This window comes from Aedes aegypti, chromosome 2 (genome assembly GCF_002204515.2).
Source record: "Aedes aegypti strain LVP_AGWG chromosome 2, AaegL5.0 Primary Assembly, whole genome shotgun sequence".
Lineage (NCBI taxonomy): Eukaryota > Metazoa > Arthropoda > Insecta > Diptera > Culicidae > Aedes > Aedes aegypti.
Genome location: NC_035108.1, coordinates 171,740,480 through 171,759,167, shown reverse-complemented (window position 1 = coordinate 171,759,167; position 18,688 = coordinate 171,740,480). Strand labels below are relative to the sequence as shown.

The window sequence follows — 18,688 nt, the reverse complement described above, 5'->3', positions numbered from 1 at the left end:
GGAGTTTCAATGAATTGGTCAGATGAAGTAAATTATCTAGGGCTCATGCGAGATAAAAATTTAACTTTTGAAAATCACATTGAGGGCATTCAAACCAAAAGTAACAAATATGTAAAATGTTTCTGTCGCCTCATTATGAGAAAATCAAAACTTTGTCTTAAGAACAAGCTTTTGATATTCAAACAAATTTTCAGGCCAGCCATGTTGTATGCTCTACCAATATGGACTAGCTGCTGTAATACCAGGAAGAAAGCTCTGCAGAGAATTCAAAATAAAATTTTGAAAATGATTCTGAAGCTTCCTCCCTGGTATAGTACCAATGAATTGCATAGAATATCCATTGTTGAAACATTGGAACAAATGTCAAATAAAATAATTAATAATTTTAGGCAAAAATCGTTACAATATTCTATTTCTATCTCATATTCCAAACACTTAAGGCCAACAGTGACTTAAAATGCATCTGATAGGCATAAATTAGCTCATATTTGAGAAAATTTCAATTTCTTCACAAAGCCTTACTGTTAGCTGTCGGGTTTGCTGATAAAATTGTTTATATAAACTTGTTTAGTATTGTTTGAGGCATAAGGACTGTTCATTTTATAAAGTGGACACTTTGTTTATGCTATATCTTTTTTATTTATTGATAAAATCGTAATCGGTTTTCTGTGTATCGTTCAACTATTATTCTACAATGCTATAAAAATATATGATCTTAGAAAATGTTTTTGGTTGATGAGCTAAATAGTTTTTCCAAAAACTCCTAAGAAAAGCTGTTCGTCAAAGTTTAACATTATTTTTCGCAAAACAAAAATCCCAATTTTTATGGACAAATTGTATGTTTGTATCCTTTATTATTCTACTAAAGGTATAGCTTTAAAAATATCAATTGTATTCCACCATTCTCTGACATTAGGTAACTTAAGTGATTTACCCGTTTATGGCCAAATTTGCTGATACACCATCCTTTCACTCCCATCAAAAGAGAACAGTAAAAAGCATGTTCAAAACTAGTTGTATTGCTAAAGAAACTATATTTGTATAAACGAGAGCTAAATCGTGAGTTTAAACCACAGTCCTAAGTATAAACTTTACTATTTATGTTAGTTTTACTAAAATGTCTCATACTTTTAAAATCGTGTACGCATATTTATCGATCTGCAGCAAATTGTAAACGGTTTTCTCCGAATTTTTCAATTGGTAATCTCAGAATACTATATTATGAAAATAATATGTGGAAAATAAAATCTATTTTATTACAGCAGTGTTGCCAATTTTGATGATTGTCAATGTACTTTGATAGGTCTTCTAGGAATAAAACAATTGTGTTTCTATTATGCTTTAAATGTGACGTGGGGACTTAATATGTAACTCTATGAAGGCGTAAGTTATGTTTCATATTTATATTATATTAGCACTTCCGTCAGGACGTACTTTTAACCACAAAAATCTACTCATATCAATTCCCTTCAAATTCAAAATATTTTTCTCTAAAAATATTCAGGAAAAATGATTTTATTATATCTGTAAAATTGTTGCTCCAAAAATAACTTGATTTTTTCCATCAGGCTTCTGCGTGATGATGCTTTCGAAGAACAAGCCTTTTTTGAAAATAAAAAATATAAATTATCGAATTTTCCAGCCAATTTCTAGCAATCATTTATTTTGATAACCTCCAAAAATCGACCGTTCTAATCGTTGTTCCATATTCGTGAGAAAAATCATTATTCTGGAGAATTTTTATTATCACAACGTTGTACAGTACTAGTCGAACGATGTGCAATAAACCGATTGATATTTCATTGATAAATTAAAAAGTTACAGCATGCACAAGGTGTCCACTTTATAAAATGAACAGTCCTTAGCATAGGCATAAGCATAGATGACCTACAATTCGTAGTTGCTACTCCGTGAATGACCAGAACAATCGAAGTTACACAGGAAATTAATGAATGGGGCTTGGGATTAGCTTACCATTCTTCAATGTGCACAAATCGAGAGCTCAAATTTAAAAGTCAATAACGGCGCCGGCCACGTCCTTACAGTCATCGGGGAAGGGAAGGAATGTTAGTGTGACTACCGTTGCTACTAGAGACCGAGATCCCCTCTGCATCTCCACGGTTGTCATGGAAAGGATATTAGGTTAGTGGGATAAGGTAGAGATCTGGGAGTCACCAATGTTTGGTTAGGCGACCATGATATAATCACGCCTAACCGGTTTTGCGAAATAATTCGATAATCGCATTGTACGCCGAACAAGTGTTCTTCACTCGCCCACGCACGAGCAAGCGACGCGATCAATAGATCAAACACTACTAACGATCCGCGGCGCTTTTTCATTTCTCTGAGCGAACGACGCGTGACATGTTTGATCCTGCCCTCATCACCCGCCCCCGCAGGATCAAGCGTCAAGGTCGAAGGATCAAACACTACTCCATAAACTCGTTTAGTATTGTTTTAACGTAAAAGCATGGAATAACATATTGATTCAAATAACGAACACTGTGTTCATTCTGTCTCATATTCCGAACACCTTGATTCAAAATTCGAACAGTACGAATAAATCATATCAAAATGAATAATTTTGCAAATAAATTTATATGAGCTTGTTCTACTGGACTCGAACTGTAGAATCATCACTAATCGCGAGGTACATTGGCGTAGCTAGGATTATTTTCTGGAGGGGGCCTAGGGGGGGCCTAGCAAATTTTTGTTTTACAGAAGTAATTTACTTGTTTTACAGAAGCAATAATCACAATTTTGAAAAAAAAATGTACTTTTTAACAGTTTTGTCTTGATTTTATTTATTTGTTCAGTGATATTTGTAAAATCCAATTTTCGGTACGAAAAAGATTCCTTCTTTTTGTAATCCAGTCTAAACTCCTCTAAGAATTCTAGCAAAAAAAACTGATAAGTCCTTTGTGATTCTTCCATGATCTTTTCAGATATTCAACCATGTGCTTTGAAGAGATTCCTCAGAGAAATCGTACGGGAATTTCTTCATGAATTATGTTCATATTTTTCAGTGTTTTCTCCAAGAATTCCTTTACCAGTTTTCACTGAGTTTGTCCTGGGATTCCCACGGAACATCATTCCCAGATTTTCTGATATCACCAGATAATTCCTTGAGGAATCTCTATCGACTTGCTTGAAATATGTCTTGAAGAATTCCGCCAGAGAATGCATAAATATTCTTTTAATCATTTCACCTGTAAGGTCCTCTATGTACTTATCACATATACATTTTAGTTGTTAATTTAAAGTATCCTCCAGTTGTTCATTAATAATTTGTGGAGGATTTTCAGGAATCACTGAGGATTTTTTCAAAAATAGTACAAAAAATTCTAAGAGTCTCACCCTACATGTCTTCAAGATCACCAAGCAAGGATTCATTTCACGAATTCTTTAAAGAGTTTGTCAGCACTTTTTCCAACTTTGGTTTTGAAGTTCTTTCTAAAGTTTCTCTACAGGATTGTTTGAAAAATCTCAGCAAAAATTAAATAATGTTTCCAGGTGTTACTTTAAGGATTCTTCGTAATATTCCACAAAGATTTTAGAAATAATTAACAAGAATTCAATTGGAAAAATGTTACTCATGATTTCTCAGAAAAGTTCTACAAAGATCTATCTGCATTTTTCGCAGATAATTAATTTTAAGATGTCTCTAAAATTATGGAGCAACATCCCGCATTCCTTCAAAACTCACTCGAAAATATTTTATTTTATATTTATATTTTTAAAAAATACCTAACTAAGAAATGCTTAAAGAAATCTAACATTCCTATAAAGTTCCTAGTGGAAAACGTTCAATTGTTCTTTCAAATTATCTTCCGCGGAAATATGATGATTTCTCGAGTAATTTCTTCAGGGATTTCTTGGATAATAATATTATTCTTTCCCTAATTTGCTCCCGGAAAATAAACCAGAGATTCGTATTTTTTTCAGAGATTTTTTTCTTTAAACCGCACTCGCCATTATTTTAAGATTTATTTTCTGAAATTTTTCGTCAGATTTACTAAGATTTTGCAATTCATTCTTGAAATTCTCGAAAAAAATCTCCAGGAGTTCCATCAAGGATATTCCTTAAGGATCTAGAAAAAACTCTAGGAAAAATGATAATCTCAGGATTGTTCCATAGATAACAATCAAAAATTTATCCACTCTCCATTTTTTGATCTAGATCCAGAAATATCTCAACATTTAGGGGTTGCTTCACAAATTCCTCTACAAATCACTTAATGTTAGATTTCTAGAGAAACACGTACAAAAAAGGTTTAAAAGAGCTTTGTTCAACTATGGTTGTCATGTCTATTACGGCTTAAAAGTGTCGACGGTGTTTTGAAAATACCTGAAGGTCGTAGACACAAAAGTCAATTTTGACAATTTGGATTTCTGTGGCGTAGTTGCTTAACGCGCCCAGTCTAGCGTATTGGGAGTCGTGGAATCGAAGCCCTCTAGAACGATTCTATTATTTTTCACAATTTTACATCTCAATTTGTCCAAATTGACTTTTGTGCCTACGACCTTCAGAACTTTGTTTATTTATTTATTTATTTTTTGAACATTTGTAGCTTAAATTTGATTCGGAAAAAAATACTAAATTCCTGTCCTTGTAATTCAAGAATCGCTTAAGTGGTCCTTGTGGGATTTATTACAAAAAATCTTTTTCTTTCTTTGTTTTTTTTTTATAAAAGAAATGGTTGATGTTAACACGGGTGATACATTTACTCAAAGTATATGTAATTAAAATCTTAGATAATATTTTCTATGAACTCCTTAGTTTCATGATACTGTGGTGAAAATATTGTTGTAGAAAGAATCATTTTTTCCTACCTCTATAAACTCCAAACAAACTTTTTTAAAGTGTCTATTATCGATTATTTTGTTGTACTGTAGAAGTTTAATGCGAAAATATTGCCGGTATTGTTTAAGGATTTTATCTAAGATGTATTGTGGTGACATTCGTAATGTAATGTGGGGAAACTTTGGCCTTGCTTTGAAATTTTGTTGAGGAATTTCTGATGGACTTTCAGAAACCAGGAACCATACGTATAAGAATTCTGTATTTTTTTAAAACTCCTATCATTTACCTTTACCAGATTCTTCAAAATGTTGCTTTTGGAGTATGGAAAGCTTTTTGAACGAAGTTCATCAAAGCGTCATGTGAAGGAAGGAGAAACAACAAAATGTTAAATTACGTTGTACTTGAAAGATAATTTATTGTCTTTTTTCTTGAAGTAAATTACACGATAGTTAGAACAATAATAAACCTACAAATAGAACGTTTTTTTAAGAAAATCAATCAGAAACTTCTTTGAAAATTATCTTTCTAATCTATTCTTCCTTGACTTGGATTTCTAGAATTCTGCCAGAAAGCCCCTAGACATTCCGCTCTCGTATCTCACAAAAATTCAAACTAATTCTGGCAATAATTAGTAACACTATTTCTTAAAAAGTGTTTTAAGGTAGATCAATACAAATTGTTCTATGAATATCTTCATAAATCCTTTCCCCCTTCCCAGTTATTTTGCTACATGTTTTCCTACAGATTCCTTTACCGCTATGATAATTTCGGAAGAAAAAGTTTTCCTGGGGTTTTTCAACAAATTTCCTCTGAAGATTCGAAGGCAAGAGACAATTCAAAAACAATTCTCTTTGTAGTTCTTTAATAATCTGGGAGTTTGAAGCAACATTTCTAGACAAAAAAAAATCATAGGAGAATTTTTGACGCAATTTGTGATGTATTTTGGAAATATTTCTTTAGGGTTTTTGATGAACTTCGCGGAAGAATTTCATTACAATTTTTGGGAAAACTATTTGTAGAAATTCGCAGAAGAACTTTCAGCAAAATATCTCAGTATTAAATTTGACAAAATCAATTGTTTTTTGGAGGAATTGCGAGGGAAAACTGAGCTTTTGAAAGATTAAGGAACATTTTTTAGGTAAATCCGGGAACATTTTCCGGAATCAATTTGCTAATAAGAAAGTAAACATAGGAGGAATGGATGTCCACCAGGAGGAATTCGCTTTGAATGTATGAAAAAATCCCACAATATCATTTGACTAGTTTCCAAGAGATTTCTTAAGCCACCCTCCAATATTCCTCGAGGAATTTGATTATAACCAAATTTTATGAAGCATATCGAAAAGTTTTTAGAAAAATTATTTTACAAATATATTGGAAATTGAACAAATAATTTATGTAATAATATTTTTTTTGTAAAATATGGTTAGATCTATAAATTTATTTATGAGAAAATACTAAAAAAATTGCATCAAAATCAAAGAGAGAATTTATTGCTGAAATAAAACACTATTATCGTTTACTATTATCGATACATTTTTTCACGCCAGGTTAAATTTCTGCCTTTCACGTAAAGAAAATTTGGCCATGCCGAAATTTCTTGAAAGATAAGCCTTATTTTGTGACGAAAATTTTCACTATGTATTGTCTGAGAAATTCCTTTAGTAATTTTGTCTATTTTTTCAATTATTTTTTTCAGACATTATTCGAGTTGATGTTAATGTATAATTCTCAGTGAATTATCATAAGGGAAATCATCATCACCGGACACCTCGAGTGCTGTTTCAGCATAATTTAGTATATTCATTACATTCTGATTTCTCATGTTTTTGAGGATACCCTGTCAAAAACATGAGAAATTAGAATGCAATGAATATGCTGCATTATGCTGAAACAGCGCTATTTGGATTAATCAGAAATAACGAAATGTGGAATTCAAATTTACAGGTTATTAACGTTTTTTTTACCACGGCATTTTTTGCAACAAAGATGTCTAAAAACTGCGCTTATCGCATATAACCAGAAGCCAGTTCTAACAGTAACAGAACCACCACGTTGATGCGGTGTAAGACAAGCTAGGTTTTCTGTAAAATAACGTAGCTACTGAAAAGATTTTTATCAATAACAAGAATCATGTACATTGATTAAGAAGATTTTGCTTCATGTTAATTTGTTAATTTTTATTTTTATTATCATCAAAAATTCATCTTCAAATTTTATTTTTATTATCATCAAAAATTCTGGGGGGGGGGGCCTGGATGATTCTGGAGGGGGCCAGGCCCCCCTGGCCCCCCCTGTTCCTACGCCAATGGCGAGGTATAAAATAGATTGGAGGTTGTTAAAATTGATTTGCAATTGACTGTCATTTTCTGATCATTTGATGACATAGTTCAGCGAAACATTTCAATCAAATCTCCATACAAAAACCGAGTGTTCAGAATATGAGTCTGTTCGGAATTTGAGACAAAACGGTATTCAGGTTAAGTAAATTGAAAACGTGTTTTTTTTTCTCTTATAAGCAGGTGAAATCAACTTGAATTACGAAATCAATTTCATCACGAAATGAGATAACCAGAATTTTTAATTTAAAGAGATGTTTCTTAGCACTAAAATGACATTTGTTGGAAAATTTTGGTACATGAGCCAATCAGACTCACCCTCGTACTTGTTTTTCTGCTCTCTTTTTTTACATTGTCTACATTATAGAAAACAGACAAGAAAACCCGTGAAAAATGATCAATTTCACCCAAAATTACGGTATTGATTTCCAAGTTATGTCTGATGTCCTGTGAAAACTTCATTCAAAACGGTCCATACATAACTGAGATCTAGCCTACCAAAGTTGATCATTTTGTATAAAAATCAAAAAAGTTTGAAATGTTTTCTGCCCATACTCGCATTACAGTCCCATATTCTATGGGATTTTCTATGTGAATGGGACTGTTATGTGAGTATGGGCAGTTTTGTTCAATACTGTTTTTTTCGATTTTGACATTTTATTATAAACTAGTGGTCCCGGCAAACTTCGTCTTGCCATCAAGTAGGCTGTTGATAAACGATTTGAATCGCTCCATACAAAATGACAGTTCCGTTCATTCTCGTTCTTCTGACTTTCCTGGTGACTATCCTGTGATTTTTATACACACAAACACGTCGGAACCTAAGACAAGACGTGTCAGGTCAAAAAACAAAAACGAAACCATTTGCCTGCCAGAAAAGACCACCTCTGATTCATCGTTTTGGCAAAGGCCTACTTTCACATCGTTGAGTTGAATTGCAACAGGGCACTTTGTTGCTATCCTGGCCGTGCTGCTAGTTCTTAAGGTAGAGTTTCTATCAAAAGATTGAAATATTTTCATGAAATATATTTGTTTCAAATTTATTGATATTCGATGTTAAGTTTATCCCATGTCCTCCGACAATGCTGAAATGAATAAAAAATACTTAAAGCAATATAATGAAAATTGTGACAATTTTCTCAAAAATATGTTGCCGGTTTTGAATATAAACCTTATTTTAAAATGAGCTAGTATTTTATTTTGCTCTGGATTGATGCAACGTGACAAAAACAACCAAATTATGAGCCTTGATATTTGAAATTGTTCACAAGATTTGCTAAAAAAGGATACTGATAGCACTGGCTTTAGTATCGTCAAGGTTATTGACTGAAAAACAACCGAGCAGTCTTAGTTGAGCTGTCACGTCCCGTCCTAGGTCGAAACCCTTGTCGAACAAAGCGTTCTTAAGTTATTTCGTGACATACAAACATCATTCCATTTTTATTGATATAGAGATATCAGCAAACAAACATTGGTAGCCCTGAGAGAATAGACCAAATTTACTCTTTTTTATCTTATTGTATATCAATCCTCAAAGCAGTTTGAATCCCACTTCTTGATTACAACTAGATACAGGACTATTATTTTTTTTAAAGATTTTTTGTGCGACAAATTCGGTTACGAGTCGTTCAGTCTTTCAGGACTATTCTACAAAAGAAATGTCATTTTACATGGATTTTTGTGTATTAAAAGTATTTTTGCTTTCCTTAGCATGAATTACTCAAAATTTTAACGTTTTGGCGTCTGTGCTATTACTTTCAAACATATCGGATGCTCCCCCAAACGATAAGCGTACCGTAAAACGGTGTAACATTGATAATGCGGGTAACTTTGATAGTGCGGGACCCACCACATACACAACGAAATAAGATAATATTTGTCAATCAGTTAAGCAAAACGCATGCAAAAGTAAAGAATATAAGTATGACACTTCATGTCAGAGCTATTTTCATTTGAATCAAGAATATGTGAGACTTAATATACTTATATTAAAAATTGATGCAACTTTAGCAATTTCGAAACGTTTACGAACAACATGTTCTACAATCACTATTTGATGTAATTATGAATAGTTCGTCACTTATATTTGACAGCCTAGTCATCATAGAACCTGAAAATGGTCTCAAATCTCTTAGCGAACAGCATTTTCACAAACTGGGACCGTTTTTGTAATCTAAGTCAGGATTTTACATATAACGTTAAACGCCTAGAGATATGCAATACTCTACAAATGTTACGTAATTCATTCAGTTTTGTTCGATTTATACTCCATTATCAAAATTACCCCAATCAGAAAAACGACTTTAGATTGTATGCAGAATTTTATATCCATTCAAAATAAATCATTTGGCCATCTTTCAACTGCAATCGATAGCAAGGAAGCCACTGATGCCAGTACTTGTTTAAAAAATATAAATTATATTTCTTTGAAACAGCATGCATAAATATTCAAGTTTTCTTCGAAAAAACTATCAAAGCTACCCCGTTTTACGGTACAACGTTCTTCGGAGGATTAGACACACGTAACAACACACGAAAAACGTTGACAAACGATATGCGATGCGATGCGATGAAACTTCCTTCTCCGGAAATGAAACTGATGTGGTAGATAAATACGGCTAAATGATGCGAGAAAATGACACGATGATGAAGCAATCATTGTAACGCGTTATAAATAGTGATTTTTAATTCTTTTCTCGGAAGAATGCCGCAGGCGTCCCGTTACTGTATAGCAGCACCGTAAGGTTTCGGTCAACTGTGGGTGGGAAATCCATTTATCCTACTTTTCCGGTGGATTAAAATGCTTTGCAGCCATTTTTTGTTCCTTCCACGAAAGGATTTCCTCGTTGTACTCTGGCGGATGGAAAGGCAAAGAAAAGAAGAAGAAAAGTGCAATATTATTAAAACGGCTTATTTTGTGATGAGGCGAAATTGCTTTCATTACCACATTTTCAGCGGTAATTTGTTCGTTTGAGGTTGATAACTTCCTGCCCGATTGGCTTTGACGTCTGATTGGAAAGAGAGGCACCGTCTTGTTCCAAATTGTGAAACCGGTTGGCTGCTTCGAGCACATATGAAGAAATGAGCATAAAGTTCACAACTTCTACTTATTCTATTCAATTGGATTTTATGTATTTCAAAAAATGAAGTACAATGCAGCAACATTTTTACATGAAATGACGAATAGTACAAACAGTTGGGAAAAAATGAAAAATAACCCAAAGAAAACGTATGTGCCAGCTGGAACACCTTTGGAACAACACATGTAATTCATACCATGTCATGGTATATGTTATAGTATACAAAACTGGAATCTATAACAAAATGTCAAAAGATAAAAGGTCGAAAGGACAAAAGGTCGAAAGGACAAAAGGTCGAAGAACAAAAAAGAAGGGACAAAACGTCGAAAATCTTTCTTTCAAAGAAGGAAAAATTTCCCTCCATGCAAATCGTTTTCGTCCTTTTGTCCTTTCGACCTTTTTTCTTTCGACCTCTTGTCCATAAACCACAAAACTGATTATACACTGGAAATGTAATTTAAAAAAAAACACTTGTTTTGATATTTTACGTTACTGACGAGAAACAGCAATCACTCAGTAGTCTTTGTAGGAAGAACAATATCTCAATCTCAATGGAATGAACAAACGGATCATTTATGGCTAAGCTAATTATTAGTTATGTTCTGTTATGTTCATAAACTAAAGTGACCAGACGTCCCGGATTGTGGGGGACAGTCCCGGATTTAAGCATCCTGTCCCGCATTACGAAGCGTCCCGGAAAACGTCCCGGATTTGATCAGTTGACCAACAATTGTTGTAATGTAATCATCTGTATGACAGCCGACATCTTTTAAAATTTCAAACTACTCTATCAAATGTTTGATATAATTTACTCGTATGATATATAATAGAACATACATTATTATTAATTCAAAATATTCAAAACATTGAGCTTCTAAAGTAAAACTCGTTAACTCATATTAAAATTTGAAATGTGAGTTAATTATTCAAGTCCTTGAAGATCTCCACATAATTTAAACAAAAATTGAACCAATTTCAGTTTTCTGGAATTAAAATTGAAGAATCGAAAAAAGTCAAGAGAATCTCGCGCAGACAGCCAACTAGTATTCCAAATATTTTATAGGTTTTTAGTTTATTTCAAAATAATATGTTTTAGCTGTTCTGTTTTACTAAAGAATAAGTTTGACATGAAACTACTCAATAATTTAACGTTAAAACAACATGCTTAAAAAATCAGTTTTGAAAAATTATTCTTTGATAGAAAAATCTTCAATTTACGAAAATCTTAATTAAAATTCAATATTCAAATGAAAAATTGTTCATATCCGGACGAATGATGAGGAATGGTAAGTTTGATTTTGCAATTAAATGATCTTAATCCACAGTTCTAAGAAGAAGTTAATTTTGTTTAAGGGTTTCAGTTTCAGGGGATCCACATTAAGTGAATAGGACAGATTTTGTATTTTAAAATATGTTTCAATATAGTGACAGTTCGCCTCAAAGTGTCATTTGCATTTTTGTTCAAGGTTTTTTTTTTTATAATGTGTTAAATGTTTCTTTAAATTTGAATTATATCTAAATTAGCCTGACAATAGGTTAATTCACAATAACCTTAAAAAAGTTGCAAAAAGTGATACATATGCACACCGGTTAACGGCACCAATAGACGAAATGGTTAGACATAATTGAAATAAATAAGATTTTTTCTAATAAATTCCTTCTCAAAACATCAATCAATTAAGACCCATTTTTAGCGATAGTATCAAAAGATAGAAAATTAACACGTGATATGTGATGTTTCGGGCTATTCTTCAAATATATTAATAATTGTCCCGGATTGGGGCAAAATATATCTGGTCACTTTATCATAAACGTCTGACTACTAACTGAGTCTCCATAATTCAATCTATTTCATCGGATATTATGGAGAATGCCTGAAGGATGCTTGTTACATATACTCATGCAAACCAATTAATAGAGATATTCCAGTTGGTTGATACGTTCTGGCTTTGTATCCTATACAATTAATATTGGAACATGATACGAATACTCTACGGGACCTGTAACCCTAATTGTCACTTACCAGGAAGCGCTTCTATTTGCATTATGTGCCCGTTAGGTTTGGTGCCCTCCTTGGTTAGCACATTTTCCGGATGTATGACGCCACTACAGCAGACTTTCGCCTTCTCGGTAGGATTGAATTTGACGTGCTTTTTCAGCAACAGCGAGTTCTGTCTGCTGAACGCCGGAGGAGACTTAATTGGTGTACCTTGGAACAGACAAAAAGAGAGTCAATCGTCAATCAGATGTTACTTGTCTCACGTTTTTTGCTCCGTGCAAAGTCATGCATATCGCAATTCACCGTCTTGATGGTGATCAAATAGTATCAAAATCTCATTAGAGCACGGTGTGTTGCGTGGAACAATTTCAGAATCAAAATTTCGGTGTGTCTGAAATTTTAACAAAAGAAAGCCATGATCAATCCCTTTCGCTTCTAACGAAAACGAAAAGAAACGGTCTAGGGTAAGTGATCCATTAGTTGTGGGTGTTCCTATAGTTGCGGTAGTGCGATTTACACTGATTTATTTGAATTAGCTGCAGATCTGACACCGCCAATCCACGAAATAGCTGAAAACATCGCTAAAATTGCTTCAAAATTGATGAAATACCACCAAATCTGCTTAAACTTTCCTCACTTGTACCAATAGTAGCGGTTCCTATAATGGAGAATCCCATAAGGAAGTAACGGGTACCGCAACTATAGGAACACCAAATAAAAATTTTCCTCAACTATAGGAACAGCGTACCAATAGTTGAGGTATTATCTTTCACTGACATCCCGATGGTTACTACGATGAAATCAATTTTCTTATTTAGTGAGTGGTCTTGCGTATATTTTTTTGTATGTGCCCAACTTAAATTTAAAAATAAAAAATGTTAAATTTAAATTTAAAAATTTTAAATTAAAATTTAAAATTAAAAAATGTTGCTCTGGAGTTGTTGTGCTTGTAAAATGGTAACAAATGGACAAAAGTAAATCCTTTATATAGGTAAACACGATTCTTTATCTTCAAACCATTACTCCGAATGTCATGACCCTAAATTTAACCAGTAACATTGGGGCCTTCCTTAGCCGAGTGCTTAGAATCCGCGGCTACAAAGCAAAGCCATGCTGAAGGTGTCTGGGTTCGATTCCCGGTCGGTCCAGGATCTTTTTGTAATGGAAATTTTTTTCACTTCCCTGGGCATAGAGTATCATCGTACTTGCCACACGATTTAAGAATGCAAAAATGGCAAGTTTGGCAAAGAAAGCTCCCAGTTAATAACTGTGGAAGTGCTCACAAGAACACTAAGCTGAGAAGCAGGCGCTGTCTCAGTAGGTGGTAGGTCATTTGGCATAAAGTCGTTTGGCATAATGAGTCTGAAACCAAAAATTTCTTAAGATGACATTCGTTTTTACGTTTCTATTGAATCTGTCTGATGATAACAGGCTTGTTATGGAGTCAATTAAAACATAATGTCACTTTGGTCAACAATCATACGCTATTGAATAAACTAAAGCATATTAGGAAAGTAATTGCCAATAGTATTTTATTATTTATTCATAAATTACCCTTGCTTCAAATATTAATTCTTCTTTTGAGTTCCGCTATTGCAATATTTTTTTGCACTGAAGATTTTGATATATTTAGACCTGGTGTAGTGGTTAGAACACACGCCTCTCACGCCGAGGACCTGGGATCGAATCCCATCCCCGAGATAGTCACTAAAAATTTCAGTGACGACTTCCTTCGGAAGGGAAGTAAAGCCGTTGGTCCCGAGATGAACTAGCCCAGGGTTAAAAATCTCGTTAATAAAGATAAAAAAAAAACAAATTTACCCTTCTTTCAAACATTCTAATTTTTTTTCTAACTATGATGTAACCATAATTGTAGATATAAAAACTGTTGATTGAAACTTTAAATGAATTTCACCTTCTTTTATACATAGGCTATTCCTTGGAGCTATAATTTTTTGAGATTTTTTTTCCAACTGACAAAAGGGTGGCAATTGATAACATTGATCTGCTCAAGTTATCAGCGAAAAGAGAAATCGACTACTGCAGTTACTTCGATGGGTTTTGCTACTTTTCCCCCAATGTCATTTCCATGAATGTCGTTACCTCGAACGCCAATTCTCCGAATGCCAGTTCCCCGAGTATCCCACACTCCCGAACAGTTTTTGGCATTCATAATTGTCGTAGCTTTATACATTTCAGGGTGGCGAATGAACTGGTCATCTGATATGCACCCTTCATTATTTATTTGGCAGTTCTTCCGGGTTTTTCCGTCATCAGCATTTTTGCCAACATGTGTATAGCCAAGAATGACAGAATACCCTTTTCTTTTGATTGCTTATCGTTCGTTCAACATCCAGCGACTGAAGACTATTATAGCAACTATTTAAACTGCACCACTTTTCGAGCAAACGGGTCATTCGGGGAACTGGCATTCAGGGAATCGACATTCGGGGAAAAGTAGCACAATCGCTTCTATGATTCTAAACACAATTTTTGATGTCTTTTCGTTTTATTGTGCCGCAATAATTGTTGGCTTTCAATCTGTTGGTTTAATCATAAATTTTGCCTTCTTTTAAAAATAGGCTGTTCTTTATATTTATACTGCTTTAAGTTTTATTATTTAGTTAAGCTAAATGTTAACCATTTTTATATTTTGCTGTTTTATCAATTCTCGCAAGACGTGCTGTTGGTGTGATAATTACTATAGAACCTGGCAATATTCAACATATTATTTTTTGCAAACACATGATCTCCTTTCGAGATATGCTGGAGAAAAATATTATTTCAATCACAAACTTTCCTTTCTTTCGATAATAGACAGTGTTTTTGATATTCACTTCTAAAATAAAATTTATATTGAATTGTTAAAAACTTTTGCCACGAACCTTTTGTTTCAAAAATATGTTGTTCATTTAAGTTTTTCCGTGAGAAGATTTTTTTGCGTTATATTTATGTTGTTATATTGTTATATTCTTAAACATTTTAAACGAAAAATTATTTGCTCTCTTCGTATATAGGCAATTTTTGCATTATGCTGCAATAATAGATCTTTGGATTAGAGCTTTTAATATTTTGCAAATAAATTTTCCCTTCTTTTACTAAGTAATTTTCATCAAGTGTTACGTCCACACTGCGACAGAGCTTGATCTGCAGCGAAATATTCTATGAGCGTTCCCTTTATAAATAACTGCGAACTTTTTTTTTCCAATACACTATTTTCAAATATGTATATCGCAACAAGCTCAAAGATACTCTATGTTCTGGGATGTGAAGAAAATTATTATTCCGAAAAGATTTTCCACCAGACCCGTCACGAATTTTATTGAATTTATGCTCTCTAATGTCACTACAATTTTTGACATTCATAGCTTGGAATACATCTGAACAACCACCACGCTCATTGAGAATCTACGAAAAAAATGAGGTGGGTAATGTCTGTTATATTACCGTGGGGTTCACGTAGAACTACTATGGACACAACTTCGATCAAATCTGGGTCAGACTCTTAAAACAGTGCGGTAGCTTTTTGCAGGTGATAGGATGTTTGATGATAGATGATAGGTGCTGTGATTGTGAGTATTCAATTACGTTATGGCTTTGAGGGAGATCTGTCATTTGGTTTGGAAGCTTTTTCAAAGTTACGGGTTTCAAAGTTAAATACTTTAAAAATGATTTGATTTGATTATGATGTTTGAATGACAGTGAAGTTTGAGTATGAGTGTAGTGAAGGATTATTAATAATTTGTCATGTGTATGAATTTGTAAGTGTACTAGTTTTGTGTTGTTATTGATCGGATGAAGTTTTCAGAAATTAACTCATTTTGGAATTATTTTGGTGGTCCTGAAAAGGACCATTTGTCGTTCTGTGGTTCTGAGAACCAGTGTTTGGTGCTTCAGGAATAATCCAGTGATGTGCCAGATGATTGAGTTTGTTTGGTCGTCGCTCCCGTGCGTTGTTTGATTGGGTGATTCGGGTGCTTCGATCGTGAAAATGGATAGAATCGGTCTATGGTAAGAAATGTATGAATGATATCGACTGCACTCCACACTTATATTTTTAATAAACGTTAAATCAATACAAGAACCGCCTAATGTGGTCGCTTCATCTGGACGATTTGCCAACTTTAAATTTAAATGTTTATTCATGAAATCGACAAATTTAATATTTTCTTGTTTGGAAACATCAATATTAAAGTCACCGGTGGCTACAATAGCAGCATCTTGTTTTACATAATTGAATAAATTACGGGTCATGTACACTTTCATATCTAGCACAGTAGTACCTGGAGAAATGTACACTGTTATTAGCAGTACTTCAATGTCCATAACCATAATCGATGCCGCACAAATGTCTCCAACCTGATCTGCTACGCTAAGCATTGCATCATATTCCTCGCTAATCTTTTGAATTATGTGAGGAACAGCTTCGTTGAAGGCCGTATCCTTCTGGTAAATCGCCACACCTCCAGCTCTCACGCCTGGGCGTTTGAACTGGTTATGCAGCTGTAGCCAGCAATGTCGACGGAGGAGTAATCGTCTAGCCAAGTCGCACTCAGTGCAAGCAATTCTACACTGATCAGAATTTGGTCTGTAGCAATATCCATTGCATGAGCATTTAGGCTCTGTACATTGATACTCATCAATGTGCAGGCAGGGCCGCCCACATAGTAAAATACAATTTGTTACTCTTTCCAAACAACATGTTTCTCATATCTGGTAGGGTTAATGTTCCACAAACAGTTGCCATTATATTCTTAGAAATTCAATTCTATTCAAAACTGATTGTTTTAAGTAAGCACAAGACATAAATACGAGAAGAAATTTGATTTGAAAATGATTGGAGAACTGTTTGGAGATAACGAAAAGCACTGAGATCTCCTCTGTCCTTTTGGTGAACTCATATAATTGCTGGGAGAAAATTGGGTGACATAAAATAGTCTGAAATTAATAGGATTATATACTAGGGTCTAGGGTTTTTCAACAATTCAGTAAAAAATATTCAGAAATATTTTGGGAAGTCTTCAAAATTCACTATTTGTCCAGATATTTTGTTAGCATTCTCGAGTATTTAAAAGATCTTAGAGGTCTATATTAACCTTCAGGATGTCCTTCAATATTTCCAATTTGTCCAGACATTCTTTCATAATTGCCATGTATATTCCAATAATTCAGAAATACTCACAGGGGGATCTCGGTGATCCTTAAATCGTTCAGAAATATTCTATGAATTGATCGTTATCCTTCAACATTCTCAATTTGTTCAAACATTATCTCAAAATTCCAAATTATTCAATAGCAGTTGAAAAAATGGGAATTTTACAAACATAATTTTGTAGTTTTCTGTGACCCTCAAAGAGCAATTTCTCATTCTCATCAACAATTCCGATTTGCCTAGGCATTCTTTGGGAATTTCAAAGTATTACAAACAATTCCGAAATTCTCTTACAGATTTCTGGGGTGCTCAATAAGTTGAGAAATATTCCAGGTATTTCTGGTTACCCTTAAAAATTCCTAATTAGTTGAAACATTCTCCCAGGATTTCCAAAGTAAATTGTTGATCTCAAAAATAATCTTGCAAATTCAATACTAATCTTAGGATTCTCTGTACTCCTAAACTATTTAAGAAAAAACTTAGGAATCTCTCGTTAATCGTTAACATTCCAAATTTGTACAGACATTCTCTCAGAATACCAACATATTCAACAACAATTCTGAAATAATATAACAGTTCTTTAGTTAAGAAATTTTCAAGAAATTTCTTGTTGCTATCAACGTTTCCAAATTTCTCAGGAAATGTATAAGAATTCTACATTACTCATCAATAATAAACTAATAAATAATTGATTACCCTTAGGAAAAAAACTTTCAGCCGCTGTTTTTGACGTGTTTAAGGTGAAGATAAAACGAAGCCAAACCTTAAATATTCAAGAGCACAAATCTGGAAAACCATTCAACCGTTTGAGCTGAAAACTTAATCGATTGGTCACTAGCTGGTGGTGTTAATGGCTTGTCAAATCTCTGAAAGAAAACCACGCTACCAACAAAAATTGCTATGGGCTCGTTTAGTCTGATATCGATGAAAATCTCCAAAAATGCCTGTATTCAGTGGAGTTTGTATGTTTTCAAAGGTGTGATATATTGTTTTTGAATCTGCTCATTATAAATTACTCATTACTCATATCGATCATTATGCCAAACGACTTTATGCCAAATGAATGTATGCCAAACGGGGTACAATCATTTCAGTGTGGGTTCCTTAATTCTAGTCTGAACCCTGGGATTGCAGTGTACATCGAAGGATTTTAGAATGGATTCTGGGACTATGTCGTGGATCATTACGAATGTGGATCCTGAGATTTCTACCTGGACTGTTTTTTAATAGTTTAATAGTTTTATTAGAAAATACGTAAACCTTTTATACTTTATGCTTAAGTGAGGTCAAGGAGAAACAAATGTTTAACTTTAG

The 18,688-nt window shown here is 33.7% G+C and overlaps 1 protein-coding gene across 3 annotated transcripts in view; it reads right to left on the bottom strand.

Annotated features, from left to right (window-relative positions):
• Positions 1-9,562: 9,562 nt before the first annotated feature.
• The window catches only part of LOC110676202, a 236,411-nt gene continuing 227,285 nt past the window's right edge, over positions 9,563-18,688 (bottom strand). The window contains exons 11-13 of one of the 3 annotated variants that reach the window (XM_021843140.1): positions 12,247-12,432; positions 10,088-10,204; positions 9,965-9,996 (exon numbers count right to left, since the gene is read on the bottom strand). In XM_021843140.1, the coding sequence (XP_021698832.1) occupies positions 10,095-10,204; positions 12,247-12,432 (296 nt within the window). In that variant the 3' untranslated portion in view covers positions 9,965-9,996; positions 10,088-10,094. Of the gene's footprint in view, positions 9,997-10,087; positions 10,205-12,246; positions 12,433-18,688 lie in introns of all 3 variants that reach the window. The other 2 variants (XM_021843141.1, XM_021843142.1) reach the window with 2 other exon arrangements.